The sequence below is a fragment of the Ambystoma mexicanum genome, chromosome 10, assembly GCF_040938575.1.
Source record: "Ambystoma mexicanum isolate Mex_15411 chromosome 10, UKY_AmexF1_1, whole genome shotgun sequence".
NCBI classification, from domain to species: Eukaryota; Metazoa; Chordata; class Amphibia; order Caudata; family Ambystomatidae; genus Ambystoma; species Ambystoma mexicanum.
In genome coordinates, this window is record NC_090932.1 from 803887943 (window position 1) to 803906563 (window position 18621).

The window sequence follows — 18621 nt, forward strand, 5'->3', positions numbered from 1 at the left end:
TGTTCTCTGCTTCACTTCGCCGCCATTTTCTCGCTGGGGCCCCGTCTCAGCCACGACTCTGTGTATCCCCCTCCTGGGTAGCTCCCGATGTCCCTCATTCGCCCAGGTCCTTCCCCAGTGTTTGCTACAGCTGCTCAACCACTTGTAGGAGTCTCAGCAGTCTAAAAACAAGAGTTCGTAGCATATCGTAAGGATCACAGGAACGTCCTCACATGCAGCTGGCCACGCCCCCTACTACTTCCATACTTTGTTAAAGGACTCAAATCAAGCAATCCCACTAAGTCAGTGCCTGGTCTGGGATGCCCAAGGGAAGCCCTTATTTATATATTTTTATGTCCAGTTCGTGTATTCTGGATGACACCCCTCTCTTAGAATCCCCCTGACCTCACTGAGCCAAGTAGTAAGTTTGTTTTGCAAATTTAAAAGGTTTATTTGAGAATTAAACAATATATATCGCACTTTTATAATAAATTAATAATGGATATCACACTTGTGAATATGAGCAGTAATCAGCAATAGGTAATCCTACAATAGCACAGTTCTGGTGACTTATGACTAGGAACGGGGGAATAAGGTATCAGAGAATGCTTTATGGTTTCAAGGAGATGCAAAGATGAATAAAAGGCAGTACAGAAATAAACTTGATATGATTTCAGCAAAAGATAATGTGATCACTTTTTCTTTGACAATTCACTCCCCCCTCCCCCCCCCTATGCAATGTAAGGAGATGGAAGTAACACACAATTCTCAGGAATACACACAAATGCAATACAAAGTTCCAGTTCCCCCAGCGAGCTTAGAGTAAAACAGGTATGATTTTAAACACAGGCAAAATCCTTTTAAATGTGGTGGCAATGAAGTGCAAAATATACTCAAATTGCTTTTAATTCCCTATAGGAGGTTCAGGGTGAGTGAGAGATACTTTTAAATCAGTTCAGGCCAGCCTTATCAATGATTCAGGGATGGTTTTCAAGTTGAAAACAGAATTCCGTGATGGAAGCAAAAGACAAATGTTTTTACACGTGGCTGGAATGCTGCAAAATGCCAAATCGCAGCAATTTAGTCGCGTGCGTCGAGCGCAATTACGGAGGAAGTATAAGGAGTAGAAAGACGTATAGGGCTTGTTGGAAAGCTTAGAATCTTAGCCTTAAGATGAAAGTTAAATTCTTTTCCTAGGACAAACGGTTCCCGAGATACGGACGATTTTGTGAAGGTATGTTCTCGAAATTAAAATAAAGCTCAGAACGACAAATGATAGTTTTGCAGCATTAGAATGACAGAATGACACGATTTCTAGGATGCAGTTCTCAATAGGTTAAAATCGTTTGAATTAGATTATATTAACTAAGAGATTGGGTTTTGCACAGTTCTGGCTGAGTACTCTCACTATATTTTGGACAGGAATGCGACTTCGTCACGGATCGAGTCAGGATTGGCTGTGGTTCTCTCGCCACTTGGTACTGGTTCTGCGCACAGCGATCTGGGTCAGCTCTGCTCTGCTGGTCTGGCACTCGGCACTGTACAGATCTCTGTACCTCTGGTCTCTCTGTATACAGCACTGCTTTCTGGGTCTGCTACCGGTTCTGGCAAAAGTTCTTGGCAAAGAATTCAAACAGCTCGCCCGGCTGTGAATAGTTTGGTTAGGTTTTGAGGCCTGCTGAAGAGAACTCAGCTTGTGGGTTAGGCCTTTGCTTTAAGTTCTGGAGTCAGAGTTCTAAGTTCTAGTCTGGAGTCAGTCCGGATCTCTGGATGTGAAGTCGTCTGTCAGCGTGCTCCGCAAGGAAATGGAAATTGAATCTCCCCACCTGTCCTGCAGAGTCTCCTTTTATGTGTTTAGAAAGTGGGTGGGTCGGCTCATTCTGCATGCCCAACCCTCTCAACTTATCATTGGCCAGTTCCTCCTCTCTCCCTTGATTGGGGGAACTGAGTTGTGAGTCAGAGTGATGCTGCCATTTACAATCTATTGAAGAAACGCCCCTTTGCTTTTGCTTTAGAAAATCATTCTCATAACTAAACATATTTCCCAGATACACAAGTGATTGACATTACATGTACAGATTGCAGATGATTTAAGGTACATTCTTGTTCAACTCTGATCTTCCTAAGAGCTTGCATTCAAAAATGACAACTTATTTTCGTTTTTAGTTGGTTTACCAATATTGGACGTTTACCAAAAATGACACAAATGTACACCTCCTTTCTACACAGATTCCAGTAAATTTCCATGTCTCTAGCTTAAACCCACTGTCTGCAACATGAATAAATTGTGCGGTTCGGTCCCAGAACATCGTACGGAATTGAGTTTAGACTCAAATTGTTGGTACATTTTCCATTTTAAGGATCTCCAAATTGTACATTCCTGTCATCTGGTTACAATTAGTTATCAGTGTTTTTATAAAACATATATTTGCCTTCAATTCACAAGAAGTGTCTGGGTCCGCCCCCAGAAGCTTGGTGAGTCAGATCACATGTCTGGCTTCTCCCAGAGCAGTGTGACAGTAAACACCTAAAATCTGCATACCCTATTCAGTGGAAAGAGTCTAATGTGTTGACTGAGGTCAGCAGACCAGGGAGCCACTCTACATTTGGTTAGCATGACCATGTGATCTCCTGGGTTGTTGCTGGTAAGGGCTGGTGTGAATGCTTCCCATGGACAGAGGCCCTTTGAACTGTTTTAATTGAATCAGACTGCCTCCTGGCAAAAAACCTTTGAAGTCCCAGCAAGCTCAGGATGCTGTTTAGCTTCTGCAATACAGGTCCCCAGTCAGAGTTTAGACCCCTAGCGCCGGTTTGTGGAAAATGCCGGTACTGCACCTATTTTTGGGATCTATCTTGAATTAATACATTTCCAAAAGAGAGGATTTTACTTGATAGTATATCCTTGCTTGACATGGCATTGATGTGGATCTGCAGTAAAGTAAAACACTCAACCATAGTTGGATTTTTGTTTGGTGGTTCCGGGCCCATGATCTTAGCAATTGTTGACATTAATAAACGGGTTTGAACAGAACCATCTTTCTTTGCACTGGTGGGTGGCAGGTCAGGTGACCATTTTGCTGTGCGCAAAACTGCACGGTTATCCAGGATTCTGGTGCAAATGTGGGCTTTTCCCCCCTCTTGGATTTCCTAAGCCCACAGCACCAAATGTTGCAGCATAATAGTCCGAACGTGGGTCATGACACCCAACAACTTAGAACCAGAAGCTAGTAAATCGGAGGAAGAAAGTACCAAAACTAGGAAGTGGCCAAAAAAACGAGACTTCCAGGCGACCATAAAAATTTCCGACAAAGATAAACTTCAGGAACTGACTTCCATGAGATGTTCGTTGACATTCTCAAGATCTTGGTAAGAGGAATACCAGGAACTTTTGGGCATTAATATCGGAGAGCCACCAACGGAAGAACAATCAAACCCTATTGGTGAAGCTAGTTGGATGCAGCACCTTGAGAAACTATACATGGCACCTCACCCAATCATCACAGCCAAGATGATTGGTGTGGAGCCGTGCGTTATTCCGCCAAGTTGTGACGATTTTGTGCACCTAATTACTCGGTTAAACTCCCGAGCACCAGGACTGAATGGTCTCACAAACTTCATGTTAAGAGCATCCGGCAGAGTGGGCGTCCTTCATATACACGCTGTGAATGCAGATTTCCATCACACTAATACCATCTTCCTGGAAGGAAGCTATCATTGTCCCCATTTTCAAAAAGGTTGGCGGGGACTACCCAAAGAACTATCGCCCCATTGCACTCCTAAACGTCATCAGTAAATTATACAGTGCGATTTATCTTGGAACTTTTTTGCACGTTGTGCGCTTAAACTAAGGTTAACAACCCACTCCAGACTGCATGCGTTGGAGGTGCTGGAAATAGCGCTAACATTTTTATCAACATGCTAAAGTGTTGTGCCCAAAGCAAACAAACCAAATTTTTCATGCCGTTTATAGATCTGGTACAAGCCTTTGACCAGATCGATTGTCACAAATTGAAGAAAATGAAGAAATGCCCAAATTCCATTCTTGAACCAGTAACAGCCATGCATCAAGACACTTTGCTGTCTGTTCGACTGTACAGAACCAGTTGGCTGTCTGTAGAAATATCCACAGCCAGAGGAGTTAAACAGGGCTGTCCCATGGCATCAGCCCTATTTAATTTCTTATTAGTGGACATGAAGCACACAGACCCCACTATAAAAACTTTCCTGCCAGCGATCGTCGGAGCTCCCCTACCTCAACCTCTCTATGCCGACGATTTCATCTTAGTAGACCAAACACCGTTGGTGGGCTACAACAGCAACTAAACATCTTGCAAATCTAAGTCCAAAATTCTAACGTTCAGGAACTCGGAGGGAAGAACGCATACTCCTGGAGACTTGATGGCGAACATATTGAGCACGTCACCACATTCAAGTACTTGGGGTTTGGTTGAGTGACACCGAATCGGAGGAGCCCATGGTGTCGTTTGAAAGCCACAACAAAAGCCCTGGCAAGTCAGGCATGTGCTGTGAATCAGACTTATGGGTGGTTTTCCATCTTACCCGTCGTCCTGTTCTATCGGTCAAAAGTCGTACCTATATTATCTTATGGATCAGAAGCAATGCTTCACATTCCAGAAAATACGTGGGCCCTCTTGGAGAGCCTTTTCTGGAAGAAAGTTCTGGGCCTTCCTCATTCTGTTCCAATACAAATCATATGACGGGAGTTATGTCTTTCTTCACTAAAATCAACCGTCCTTTGGAAGAGTTTCACTCTATTCAGAAAATGTTTTGCGTCTGCCCCACCAGAGATTTTAGGCTGTGCAATGAAATAATGGCATCCCACACCCTGATGTTACAATTATTGCGAGAGATCGGCTCCACATTGGAAGAAATTGGCAGTTCCCTTGAAGTCCTGATTACAAACCCCAAGCAGTGCAAGATGAAATTAAGAGAAATTGATTGGATCAGAACTGTTGAGTCAGCAGGAGGATATCTATCAGTTGCACATATTTCTGGAGAGTCACGCAGAATGGACACCACCTGCGATGATCTGAAACAATACCCAGACAAAAAGCTAAGAGAACAATTCCTGTGCACACCATTGATTCTCCAGCCGACGAAGTAAGATAGATCTGTGGCCTTTGCGTTAGCAACTGCTCTCGCTTCTGCAAAAATACATGAGACAGAAACCCTGAAGCATTGGGTCACCTGTTAAGATCTGATCGAGAGGCGCACCACCTTTTTTTAGTCATCCATTTACCTACTTCCAAAAATAGGACATGGATACATGTTGGTAAACTCTGATTGCAAGGAATAAAACGAGTAATGTGATTGGAATGATAACCTTCCTAGAGTCCTTGTTTTTTGACTCGTAAAGGTGCAAAGCTATCACAGAGCTTAGCTTGCGAAAACGCTTGGAGCCTCCTAGGAAAAGTTGATAAATGAAACAATGTCCTACCATTACTTGGCTCCTTGCGTGGAGTGCCTTTTTTTCACTTTGTTCGCCCGGTCTGTTTGTGTTTTTTGTTTTTATGGCTGGTCTGTTATGTTCTTTTCTTGTTTTGCTAAAAAAAGTTTTTCAATTTATATGCAAATAAAATAAATATAAAGCATTTTTTTCTTTCTTCATAGATGAAGGTTTCTGAAAGAAATATGGATAAAATCCAAACCCCCGAAAATATTCCTCGTTTGTTTGACATGGTGAATGTGAAAGATGAGCAGATAAGACCTGCATTTTATTTTGCTCTGCGTGACACCCTTGTAGCAGACAACTTGGACCAAGCAACAAGAGTGGCTTTTCAGAAAGATAAACGATGGAGAGTGGTGACTTTGCAAGGACAAATCATAGAACAGTCAGGTATGTTAACCACTAGACTTTTATATATAACTGTATATACTACACAAACTTATTCAACTGTTTGGAGGGTCACTGGCAAAAAATATTCTGAAGGCAAACTATACTGCTTCACCATTGAAAGCCATACATTAAGACCATGCATAAACAAAGCCACCATGAGCACAACAAGCCTAACCTGAAAGGTTCTCTATTACATCTCAGCAATTTTAAAGTAGTGAAATATTCACAGGTGCTTCATTAGATCGGAGCTTGGACTCTGTGGTTTCACAGAGGTGTGGTTCAGTGGGTTGGCAGTCACTTTTTGGATGTCTGTTTGCCATGTGCATTATTTTTCATCAATTTCATTTTTGCCACCTATATTTCTTTCTTGAAAACGTATGATTAAATTTTGGCAAGTTGGACCATTTTGGTCCTAGTATCCTACATTTGTTTTGGAGTAGGCTGTTATCTGTTATTTAGTCTCAACCTGAGACCACCTTTGCACAGACTTGGGTTTAGACTCAATCAAGTTTTCTATCCTAGACAAAACGATCTTGTTGTGAATGGAGGAACATCTAACATCCACCCCATCAATGCAACTACCCCTCCTTTTTGCTATTGATTTCTCACCAGACTTTTTGGGCTTACTAAAAGCAATTTTCTTTAATTTTCTCGTTTAGCTCATCTCTTTTGGGCAGGGTGCTGGTTTGCAACTTTTTAGTTGCATTTGAGGCAGCTGCGGGGAATCCAGAGAATGTATTCCTTCTCCGCTGTGAGGAGAGGGAATGCAGCCTGCTCAGCAACACCCCTGTAGAGGCAAAGGCAAGTGGACCTCACCGGGAGAGACTGCCACTTTGCGGACAAGGGCTCACTTTCCTGTGAGGCGCTCCCTAAGACATTCCCATTAGGCATATATGGAACTATGAGAAATAAAGAACAGTATGAAATCCAGAGATATGCCTGAAGACAAAGCCACAATGTGATCAAGAACAAGACTTTTTAAAGGAGAACCGCCATTTAACTGAAGAGTAGATTGGAAGAGGACACGCTAAGATGCAAAGCGGAGTGAACGTAAACCAAGGAAACCTGCTCTGCACCCCCCCCCCCCCTGACGGCATGACAACTGATAGGTGGGTGGAGCCTGTGAGTTTCAGAAGTGTTTTGAGCGTGTTGGTGAAACACTGGCGACCCAGCGTGCATGCGGAACGTAGGGCCGAGGAGACGGGCATCCAAGTCTTGGTGTCGGGAACACAACAGCTTTTTGGTGGACAGTGTGCCCTTCCAACGACACCGAACGACCACGCAGAGCGAACAGTGAGGCGCCCGCAGCCATACCTGGTCACAGGGAAGAAGACCAAGATCGGGATGCCGGCAGAGCTCAAAAGAGCAAACCAAAGCCAAAGAGGATAGCCTGAGCAAGAACCAGTAATGTGAGCAAGAGGAATCCTGGTTAAACCTGCAAGTGAGTTAAAGCAGTTTTTCTAAAGTCCACCTAAAGGCTTCATAACACCATATCTGAGGCAGTACAAAAACTCCAATCTTAGTACAAGTCTGTACCACCTGACAACATTTGGTAGCGTAGACAGAGCAGCCAGGCTTATCTGAAGAGGGAGTGAGGCCTGTAGCTTGGTACAAAGATATTGTAGCATACATATGGTCCAAAGAAACAATGACACAAAGTATTGTACAAATAATGGGTTTATTTTAATACAAGTAGGCCAAGATAAATCATGGGAAAGTTGAGTACAATCACATGAACACAATCATAAAAATGAACTTAATACTTGTATACAAACCAAAGTATAACCTTATTCAGATGAGCAATAATCAGTCAAGGTGAGTCAGTACTAACCTAATACTTTCAGAATGGCATTAAGCTATTCTTGCTGAGTAAAATGTGAGTAGTTGGACTTTTAGAATCCAATCAGTAATTCAAGGGCAGCAGACCCTATTGGTCAGAACAGTGTTGTTCAGTTGTACAATCACTTAATTAGACCAACGCTGTTGCAAGTGTACCTTGTAACATGTCCGTTGCTTCTATTATGAATGGATACAGTTGCAACACTTACTTTTGAGAACACAGTTCAGAGGGAGTAACTTGTATAATTTCTAGAGGGGCCTTAAACTACTCATGGACAAGTAACCTGGTGAATCTATTTTGGAGATGCTCTAAAGCAGTTTGGGTGAAAGCACAACCCAACCTGAAGGTCTGCAGAACCTCTTGGTACATTAACTTTACTCGTAGGTTTAGGAATAGTTAAATGACAGTTTAACCAATTATACTTTTCAGAAGTGTAGAATACAATTCTAGTGTAAGAACTCATTGCAGATGTTAAAGAAGGCAATACGCAGTTCAGGGGAAGTAAGATCCCATATACTTTTCAGAAGGGCTACAAGTAACGCATTGACAAGTATTAACTCCAAGATTGTTTTAGAAATGCAGATCAGGGAGAGCAAAACCCAATGGAAAACTTGAACAGTTCTCCAGCATGGGGTCTGGCATGGATTGACATGCTCATGAATATTCCCTATCAGAATGGAATCCTTGGTGAAAGCGAAGTTTCACTTTCACTTGAAAAGATTTCTTCTCGCATACAATCAATGTCCTCTGGGTCATCGTGCCTGATACAATGATAAGCCTGTCATGATCACTAGCAAAGGCCATCCAAACACTCCGTAGCCACCTAAACACTCTCCGTAGTGGTGCATGCTTTAGTCGGAAAGAGGAAGGAAGGCTGGACTATACTAATGCGCTCCTGGCGCTCGCTGCAAGCCAAACCTGCACTTCCATCAAGCCTCAGTATCCCAAATAGCTTCTGTCTAAAGATGGCCGCCGTGTTTGCCTAAAAGGCTTTCACACCCTACATGGCTGCCAGAAGACCCACAGTCAATCAAGGACACGCTCCAGTGTTCATGGTGGGGCTGCCTATATAAGCAAAGCCAGTGTCCTTCTTTGCTTTGCGTTATCCTGCTCTATGGGCTTAACGCTTACCAACCTGTTCTCAAGCACCAGACTTCCTAATTCGATCCTGGTCACTCCGGCAACGACTAACGGCACCTGCAAGGACCAAGACAACGCAAGTTCTTCTGCATCCACTGTAAACCTCTGCGAGCACCTTCGTTCTGCATCACTTTTACTTACCGCGCTGCTCCTGCAGGAGTCCGATTCCATCCTAGCAGGTGGAAAAAACCCTAGAATGTTAAGGAGTGCACAGGCTAAAAGGCAATTGCCGTACGGAGAGCAGGAAGAAAACCAGGCAGAGGAAAACAAGGCAAGAGTGACCCAAGGTAAGACTGGAAATATTAAGCCATTAAGGCAGAAAGCAAAAGCAACAAATTGACAGCATGAATAAACGGGAGCAAAGCAAGAGACCGACTTCCGCACATCTGGCAAGCTACAACCAGTCTGAGTAAGCGACTAGCTAGTGAAGTAACTAGCAACAGATGTGTTCTGGTACTAAATAACACGTGCAGCTCCCAACAGATGAGTATAGCCTTCCTTGGGGAGGGAGGTATGGCAGTGAGCAAGGACACCCAACTGAAACTTTATATTTTGGTCCTAGGCACTGACAGTTTAGCACGTCTACTGGCCATCCCTGGGATAGCAGCACTCAACAGTTCCACACCTCATCGTAAACCCAGTGGCGGTTAGTAGAAAAAAACTACACTGGGACGGGACCTGAGTACTTTTGTAAAAAAGCATCAAATTGAAAAATGTGTCCTCCTTTTTACTCGGGGTGCCGCACGCGGCTGTAACCCCACCCTCCTTAGCTCCGCATTGCCCTTCAGTCCTTTTCTCCATGCACGAGCGACAGCACCCTTTTTGAATACCTACCTTTAAAGCGAGGTTTTACATCAACAAGCTGGGCTATCTTCGATCTTTCCAAGAGAAATTCAAGTTGATCATGCCCTTGCCAAATAAAGTCCTCTTTGGAAGGGCAATTGGCTCACTGTGGTGGTCTTCCAGGATGCGTAAATGCACATTCTGACTTGGAGTCCGTATATGGGAGCAGAACACTTCAGATTCGGGTACTCCTTTTGGTCTCGGCCCAGATGCAGTAAGGCACCCATGGGTGCCCATTTTGTCAAAATGGCCCTGGTTTTCTTTTTTTCGCCATTTCTTGTCAGAAAGATCCTTCAAGAGATTTACTCTGCGCGCCAAACCAGGTTTGGTCCCTTTGTCTGTGTGGCCTTTGGCGGGATTCATGAGTGAAGCCCACCTCTGGCTCCAGTATGTCTGGCAGGGGCAGGAAGTGAGAGATGTACCCGAAACTTCCTGTGCTTAATCCCCTTGGTTACAGGAATGCACCCAAAGGTGATTGGCCGGCTGGTTGTCCGGCAAGGACAGCCACCCTGCTGTGTGTGTGTGTGAGACGGCTAGGCTGGAATGAATGGGAGAAGCCTGCATTAAAGGCAAGGCTTTTTGTCTTGGAAGGCAGTTGGCCACTGGATGAAGGAATCCGAAGAACTTGGAAGAGACGCCTGCTGCAACTCCTGGACTGTTGATTTGCCCAGTGAAGCCCTGCTGCGGTGTTGAAGCTCCGAATTAGTTTTCACTAGAGAAGGCCTGCAAGGACGACTTCGCCCCTTGAGTTGGTGGGACCAATCCACTCTAAAGTGAACTTGTTTGGACATCCTCTCAGAGCTGGCTGTACTTCTGCTGCTGCTGGAACCAAAGTGCTAGGAATACCAAATTGAGTGGATCGCTTTTAAGATCCTCCGGAGTTCCCTGATGCAGGACTGACCAAGCCTGAGCCCCCTCAACAGAGTGATGGACCCCAGATGCGAGGAAAAATCTGAAGTGGTATCAGAGAACCGCGGTGTTGATATTTGCTGTTCGATGCAAGGAGCTAAACCCGAAAAGTGCTGCTGAATTGAATTTTGCCCATTGCTGCTGATGACCTTCCCTTTGCAGTGCAGGAGTCCCCAGAAGTCCTCCGTCTTGCCCCCACGACTGAGACCCAGGAACAAAATTATCTGCAGAGCTGTACAGGAACAGAAGCCAGCTGAAACCATTTCTTCTAACCAAAGGTACTTTAAAGTTTAAGAACTTAACCATTGTGGTGTAGCCTTACTTGTTTTCAGTTCAGACTGGTCTTTGTTAACCTTGCTGAGTTGCTTTCATCTTTGCCCCTCAAAAGTCCTCCCAGCTTGTGGCCTTCAAGTGATCTTATTTCTCGGCTGCAGCTAGGAAACGCTCAGTGATCCAGTCATCGGCAGCCTTGGTACCTCTGGACCAGAAGGGGAAGAAGCTGGATGCGATGGGACAGAGGATAATTTGCACGGCATCCTCTGCCATCAAGGCAGCGAACGCACTAGCAATTTTGTCCCGTTATGAACGAACTCTGGTACAAGCCTGGCTCGATCCTGGATTTTCTACCCAAGGATAAGTGGGTCGAAGCCCTGGAACTTTTTCAGAAAGTGTTGGCCTCAGATCACTCCATCACAGTGGACATCGCAGACACAGGATTTAGCCAGATGGGGAACAGGGTGTGTCTGTGCCGTCAAGGTTTGTTGAAGGCTACGAATTTCAGACCGGTAATTCAGAAGAAGGTGCTGGATATGCCATTCCATGTGGAAAACTCTTCAGAAGGGCAGTCAACGAGTCTTTGCATGTGATAACGACCGACGCAGAGGCTGCACATTCCCTAGCAACTTTGCAGCAGCGACAGTCCTGCGCTTCTGGGCATGTCTGCCTGCATAAACCTAGTTTGCCTCTGCAGACTGCGCGTGAGGCCTCTCCGGGAGTTTCTGAATGCGAGGTGGATGCAAGTGTCATGGGAACTTTACAGACAATATCTCTCTCAACAAAGGGTTCCGTCAGGCAATACGGTGGTGGGGCGCTCAACAGCATGTAGTCCAGGTATCTGTTTCAGGTTCCTCCTTAACAGGAGTCTGTCACTACGGATGCCTGTCTAGAGGAATGGGGAACCCACACCGGACAGTTGGTTGCACACCACAGACCTCTGATGTGTAGGTCCTTTTCCACCGGTTGCCAAAGTCCTGGAACTACAAGCCGTATTCTGTGCCTGCAAGTCTTTCCTACCGTAATTGAAGCACAAGGCCGTGAGGATCGTCATAGACCACACCACACTCGTTCTACAGCCAGAAACGGGGGGGGGGGGGGTGGGAGGGTTTGCAGGGGGTAGACTGTGTCTGGCACTCTCCAAGGAGGCCCAGGACTTGTGACAGTTGGCCATGTGTCAAGTTATGTTCCTCGTTCTGCCTCACCTGGCGGGAATCAAACACCTTTGCGGACTCCCTCAGCAGGGAAATCTGTTATCGCCACGAGTGGGAGCTTCGCCAGGGCCAGGTGGACCGACTGTTCAACGAATGGGGACGACCCCAGATCGATCCCTTTGCGATGGTGGCGAACACTAAGTGCCAGAGGTTCACCAGCAGGTTCCCTCAACTGAGGAGCATGGGTGACGCGTTCCCATTCCTGTGGCAGGGACAGTTCCTATATGCTTTCCCTGTTTCCATTCCTCCTACATATGATCAACCTAGTCAGATGGCGCCACTGCAGGATACTAATCACCCTGGCGTGGCCGAGGAAGCTCTGGTATCTGTACTTCTGATGCTTGTTAATCTGCTTAGAATCACATGCTGTGCATATATAGTCCGTAATCCAGTGGTCACCGCAGAGTATTGCAGCTTGTCTTTCGAGAATCGAAAGGGGACTTCGACATGGGCGTGCCTGTAACACTATCCCTAACGTGACGTGTAGTGTACCCAAAATCCCTCACGTGTCGCAGTCCCGAAGATTGTTTTTGCTCGGTATACTGGTCGCCTTATGCTGAGCTTGTCCAGAGAAATTGCCATTGTTTTATTCGACCTTTGGTTATAGAGAGATGGAGAGAGAGACCCTTCTATCGTCTGCTGTTCTAGTTCTCTGCTGAAGATGGTCCACGGATCTTCGGACAGTGACCGGTCGGCGCTGCCAACCACGTGACCGGGCTTTCTGGCCGGCCTACACAGTAGGGAGAGTGGGGTTGGGGTGGACATTTCCCTTTCTGAGAGCCTTTTTTTCAGAGGCGATTGACCTCTCAGTAGAGCATTCTCGCTCCACGTCCGTCCGCGACCCCGCTAGGCAAGACTTTGGTCCTGCTGTGGGGAATGTACACCCCGGCACATGTTCCCCCACACTAAAGAGTCAATCCCAGGGACGTCTGACAAAACAGTCGAAGGGGTCCATAGCGCCAACAGGCACACCGAAAGCTTCGGCCATGTCCGCTGACCGTCTGGGTCAGCAGCCCTCCCCGCAACTGTAGGTGCGTCTTGCGACTGGGCCTATCAAATCGAAAGGTGCTGACCCCAATATCCACCATTCTGTCGACTCATCGGTAGAACGTGTCCACGGCCGAAAAGGCCCTGGTTCCGCCAAAAGTAGACACGCAACCAAAGGCCCGTACTTTAGAACTTCCTGATGCTGAAGTGATCACTGAAAACATCGCCAGGATAATTTCGGCGGATTCTCATAAGCAACGGTCCAAGGATTCATCGAAACCCAAGGACAAGCACAGGGATTTGTCGAAATCCAAGGTTAGGCCGAAGGATTTACCAGAACATACGGAAAGGTCCACAGAAGAACAAAAGGACACTCGTCAACCGTCGGAACCCCGAAAAGAGTTTTCGGAAGCTCCTGAAGGGATTTCTTTGGCGTTAAAGAAAAAATCTTGACATTTTCAAACCAGAGAGCCCTTTACACCCCTGGACCTCTCAGGTTCATCTGTTTGGACCAGAGAAAAATGTGAAGGATGCATGCATGGACAGCCTAGAGGTTTGTGGAACTCAAGTCCACACCCAAGAGGTCTAGGGAGGAAAATGCCCCTCTCCCTGTGGCTATGCTGCAAAGGGTCTTTGACCCTACTCAAGATGAGGAAGAAGAGGAATGTTTATGACCTCACTGAGGAGGCGGCTTAAAATGAAGATCCCCTTTATTGATTCTGAGGAGGCTCATGTAGATCCCACTGTGGGTTGGGGAGTAGAACCGGACCCCATGGAACCTCGCCCTTGGCAGTCATCTACTCAAACACCGGAACCTGATGCCTTGTGCTTGGACTCCCCTCCAACCTTCCCCACTCGACAGGCCACCCTGGTTGACGATAAAATGGCTTTCAACACCATATTGAGGAAATCAGCAGAACACTTCAACATTGCTACTCGGGAAGCCATCCCAGAGGCTGATTTTTGTGGAGGACATTTTGAAAGAAAAACCACCTACCAGCCAAGCTATTCCTCTACTAATTTCAATTATAAAGAGATTGGCCCCTTCTTTATTAACACCTGCACTTACTAGAGCAGTGAATCCGAGGGTAGAGTAACTTTTCCGACCCTCCCACTTTCACCCCCTCTACATCAGGGGTCCTTCTACTCCAGATTAACTGGTTCTTAAAATTACCAGGAAAAGAGCAGGCGTTCCCCTATCTACTGGGGAGGCAACCCCTGACAAGGAATGTAAGACTTTCTCCAGCATGGGGTCTGGCATGGATTCACATGCTCATGAATATTCCCAGTCGTCAGGCTGGGAATCCTCGGTAAAGAAAAAAACAGTATCAGTTTCGTTTCTGATCTGTCTTTCCTAGTAGTAACCAATCACTGATCTCTGCGTCATACTGACCACAGCCAATGACTGCCCTCTACCTAAGCCCCGCCTCTGGCAGCCATCTTCAGATTTTTACCGCACTTTCAAGTGTTGGGATCCTCGTGCTATTGCTCTCGAGCGTTAGTGCTATTTTTTCACGTTTTTTCTCAAAAACTTCGATTTTTTTTCAGTCAAAAAGAGCCTCAAGCTCCACCGTTTCTTCATCCGATCAACGGGTACCCGTGTCGGATTCGTCTACGCCCCTCAAGGGTGAAGATTTCGTCGAGCCACGCTTTTGGAGGACTCCAGAAGTTTCTCAGGCCCATCTCGGACATGGCCCGGGAGAAGGGAAGCTCGACGCCCGGAAAGCTGTTCAGGGTCTGCCCTGGATGCCAGCTTCAGAATGTCTTTTAAGGAGGACGAACACTCCTTTTGTCTTTACTGCCTACATGATGACAAGACGCACGTGGAGAAGGACTGTGCGTTTTGCGGCAATATGTCGGAGCGGACCATGAAGGACCGCCATCAATGTCTCGCCAATTGGCTGGAAGGGAAGAGCCCGTCATGCGAGAAGAAGAAATCCGAGCAGTCTTCTAAGACCTTTGAGGACGCACCGGCGACGGGGGTCCAACACAAGGCCAAGCACCGCGAGTCCGCTGGCACCGGGAGCGCCGAACGGTCGGGCTCTACGGGCGCCAGGCAGGGCGCACCCTCCCCGGCACCATCAACCACGAGCCAACGCTCTGGTTCGGGTAAGAGGAAGGCCGAGCACCAGGCAAAGCTCCCGGAGAGGCCCCGGTCGAGCTCTAAGGCAGAGGAGGAGCGTGGCAGTGCCCCCTCCCTCAAGGATAAGGCGGTGAGCGCACCTAAGGTGGTGAAGGCCTTGATCCATCCGACCAAGCCCTCTATCGAAACGGTCGCGGCGGCCCTGGCTCAGCCTGTGGTGGCTGCACCAGTGGTGGCGACCTCAGGGCCCAGAATCTCCCTGCCTCCTCGGAGGGAGTCTTCCTTTGTGCCCATCGATAGGACCCCCGTGAAACCCTCCGTGGGGAAGAAGGGGGGGCAGGGCGTCGTCGTAGAGTCGGCCTCAACCTCAGAAGAGGAGCTGATCGAGGTCTTAAGCCACGGCCTAGGCGTGGAAGAAGGCCAGCCCGTCGGAATGGACCCCGACGCAGGTGACGACGACGACATCGTCGAGAATACCGACGGGGCCCCTGCTCGCCCGTCGGATTCCCCTCTGCCAGCGCCGCAAGACAACTCGGCGGCCATTTTGTTGGCCATACAGTCCTTATGCTCCGAGATAAGGACGAGGCTACCGTTACCGACGGAGGAACCTCTCCCGTCGGGGGATCCAGAACCGGGACCTTCTGGTGTTCCCCCTACCAAGAAAAGAAGGATCCATCCACCACCTCCTTTTCAACTGTCGCGCCCCTTCCAGCCCTCCTCCCCGTCCACCCGAGGGGATGATACGGGGACTGACACGGCAGCGACGGGTACGGACGACGAGGCATACGACGAGGATTTTCCGTCGTCGCCTCCCACCAGGGCCTCTCCGCCCGACGAGATCGGATCTTTCCACTCCATGATCTCCAGGGCTTCCGAGCTCTTCCAACTCTGCCCTGAGGAGAAGAAAAAGGAAGGCTTCCTTTATCAGCGGCGCGAGGCCAAGAGGAAGACGGTCCTCGCAGTGCCTCTGTTGGACGACATTTGGGATGAGGGCCTTTCCCTCCTCAAGAACCCTTCCACGACGCCAGCTAGAAGAGACCGGTACGAGAAAAAGTACCGGGTCCCGGACACGGCCCCCCTATGCCTCCGGGCGCAGCCTACCCCGGACTCCGTCGTCTCCGCGGCAGCCAGGAAGAAAGCGGGGGGGGGGGGTGCGGCCTCCACATCGACTTCCCCGCCGGACGGCGAGGGAAAGAAATTGGATGCTATGGGACGTAGAGTCATCTCGTCGGCAGCGACGACGATTAAAGCGGCCAACGCCTTGGCTATCGTGGCCCGCTACGACAGGGAGCTCTGGTACAAGATAGCTCCCCTGCTGGATTTTCTGCCGGACGACAAGAGGGCGGAGGCCCTTGAGATCCTGCAGGAAGGTGAGGTGGCCTCGGACCACGCCATCACCGTGGCGACTGACATCGCCGACACTGGGTTCCGCCAGCTGGGCAACGGCGTTTGCCTTCGACGTCGTGGATGGCTCAAAGCTACGGACTTCCGGCAGGACGTCCAGACCAGAGTCCTGGACATGCCCTTCGACGGGAACAACCTGTTTGGGAAGACAGTGGACGATTCCCTTCAGGCCATCAAGGCGGATACTGAGACGGCCCGGGCCCTTGGAGTCCTGCAACGACGGACGCCCTTTCGGAGCGGCGGAGGCAAGGGCGCCTCCAAAGGTTCCGGCGGCGGTTTCGCTTCCTACCGTCAAGCGGCCCGCTCGTCGTCGCAAGAGGCCTACAGAGGACGAGGCAAGTCTAGCGGACCCCGCCGTCGTCGCCAAGGAGGTCAAGGCGGCAAGGCCGCGTCCAAGCAGGATTGAACCGGCCGTGGGGTCGGCCCCCACCGAAGCACCCCGGTGGGAGGCCGGCTGGCGGGCTTCGTCAGCGTGTGGGAGTCCATCTCCACCGACCGTTGGGTGCTGGACGCCCTGGCCCGGGGCCACGCGCTCGAGTTTCAAAGAAGGTGCCCGCGCGTCCCCCCCGTGGCCAGGAAAGAACTTCACGTCCCTCAACTTCTCCTGGAGGTAAAGGCGATGCTCAGAAAGGGCGCCATCGAACTCGTCCCAAAGAGGCTTCGGGGCTCCGGAGTCTACTCGAGATACTTCCTCGTGAAGAAGAAGACGGGAGGATGGCGCCCCATCCTAGACCTGCGACGTCTGAACAAGTTCATCAAGGCGCAGAAGTTCCGGATGGTCACCCTCCAGCACGTCCTGGGTCAGCTGGAGGAAGGAGACTTCCTATCGTCGTTGGATTTGGAGGATGCCTACTTCCACATTCCCATCCTAAAGGGGCACCGCAAATTCCTCAGATTCGTGGTCCAAGGACGTCATTACCAGTTCAAAGCCCTTCCCTTCGGACTACGGTCGGCACCCAGGGTATTCACCAAGTGCCTCGCACCGGTGGCGGCGCAGCTGCGCCGCGAGGGGATTCACGTCTACCCCTACCTGGACGACTGGCTCATCCGCGCCAAGACGAGGGAGCTCGCCGTGGTCCACACGGCAAGGACGGTCCAACTCCTCACGGACCTGGGATTCTCCGTGAACTACGCCAAATCCCACCTGGTGCCCGCGCAAGTCGCACTGTTTCTGGGAGCGAGGCTCGACAGTGTCCCTTCTGGCCTCCCCGTCGGAGGAGAGGACCAGGACCATCTTGGGCAAGGTGCAACGGATGTTGGTGGCCGACGCGGCCAAAGTGAGGTCCATCAAGTCCCTCCTCGGGATGATGTCTTCCTGCATCTACCTCATTCCCATGTGCAGGCTCCGGATGCGCCCGTTGCAAGAATTCCTGGATGCGCGCTGGATCCAGACGACGGGCAGCTTCGAGGAAAGGATCAAGCTCGACGAGAGTTTCCGACGAGCGATACGGTGGTGGGGCACCCGCGCGCATCTGACGGCGGGCATGGACTTCCAGACCCCAGCCCACCAGGAGACTGTGACCACGGATGCCTCCCTGGAAGGGTGGGGAGCGCACACCGAAAATCTGCACGCAAGGGGACTCTGGCTCCCGACGGAGAAGTCCCTGCATATCAACGTCCTGGAGCTCCGTGCAGTGTTTTGGGCCCTCAGGTCCTTCCTTCCGTCCCTCAAGGGCAAGGTGGTGAGGATCTTCACCGACAACACCACCACCATGTTTTACATCAGGAAACAGGGCGGAACCAGGTCCCCAGCGCTGTCCAAGGAGGCGCAGGACCTGTGGCATTGGGCCGTCGCCCAAGGGATTTTTCTGGTGCCGTTTCATCTGGCAGGGATAAAAAACACCATCGCCGACTCACTCAGCAGGGAGCTGCGCTCGTGCCACGAGTGGGAACTACGGCAGGATCTGGTGGATCGCCTCTTCCGACGGTGGGGCACACCCCAGATCGACCTGTTCGCGACGGCGACGAACACCAAGTGCCGGAGGTTCGCCAGCAGGTTTCCCCAGACGAGGAGCATGGGCGATGCTTTCTCGTTCCCCTGGGAGGGCCTGTTCCTCTACGCGTTCCCTCCCTTGCCTCTGCTAATCCGGCT

The 18621-nt window shown here is 49.3% G+C and overlaps 1 protein-coding gene across 1 annotated transcript in view; it reads left to right on the top strand.

The window, feature by feature from the left end:
- The window catches only part of SMC4 (structural maintenance of chromosomes 4), a 1048897-nt gene that overhangs the window by 590715 nt on the left and 439561 nt on the right, over positions 1–18621 (top strand). The window contains exon 14 of the mRNA XM_069618465.1: positions 5611–5836. Within this exon, the coding sequence (XP_069474566.1) occupies positions 5611–5836 (226 nt within the window). The remainder of the gene's footprint in view (positions 1–5610; positions 5837–18621) is intronic.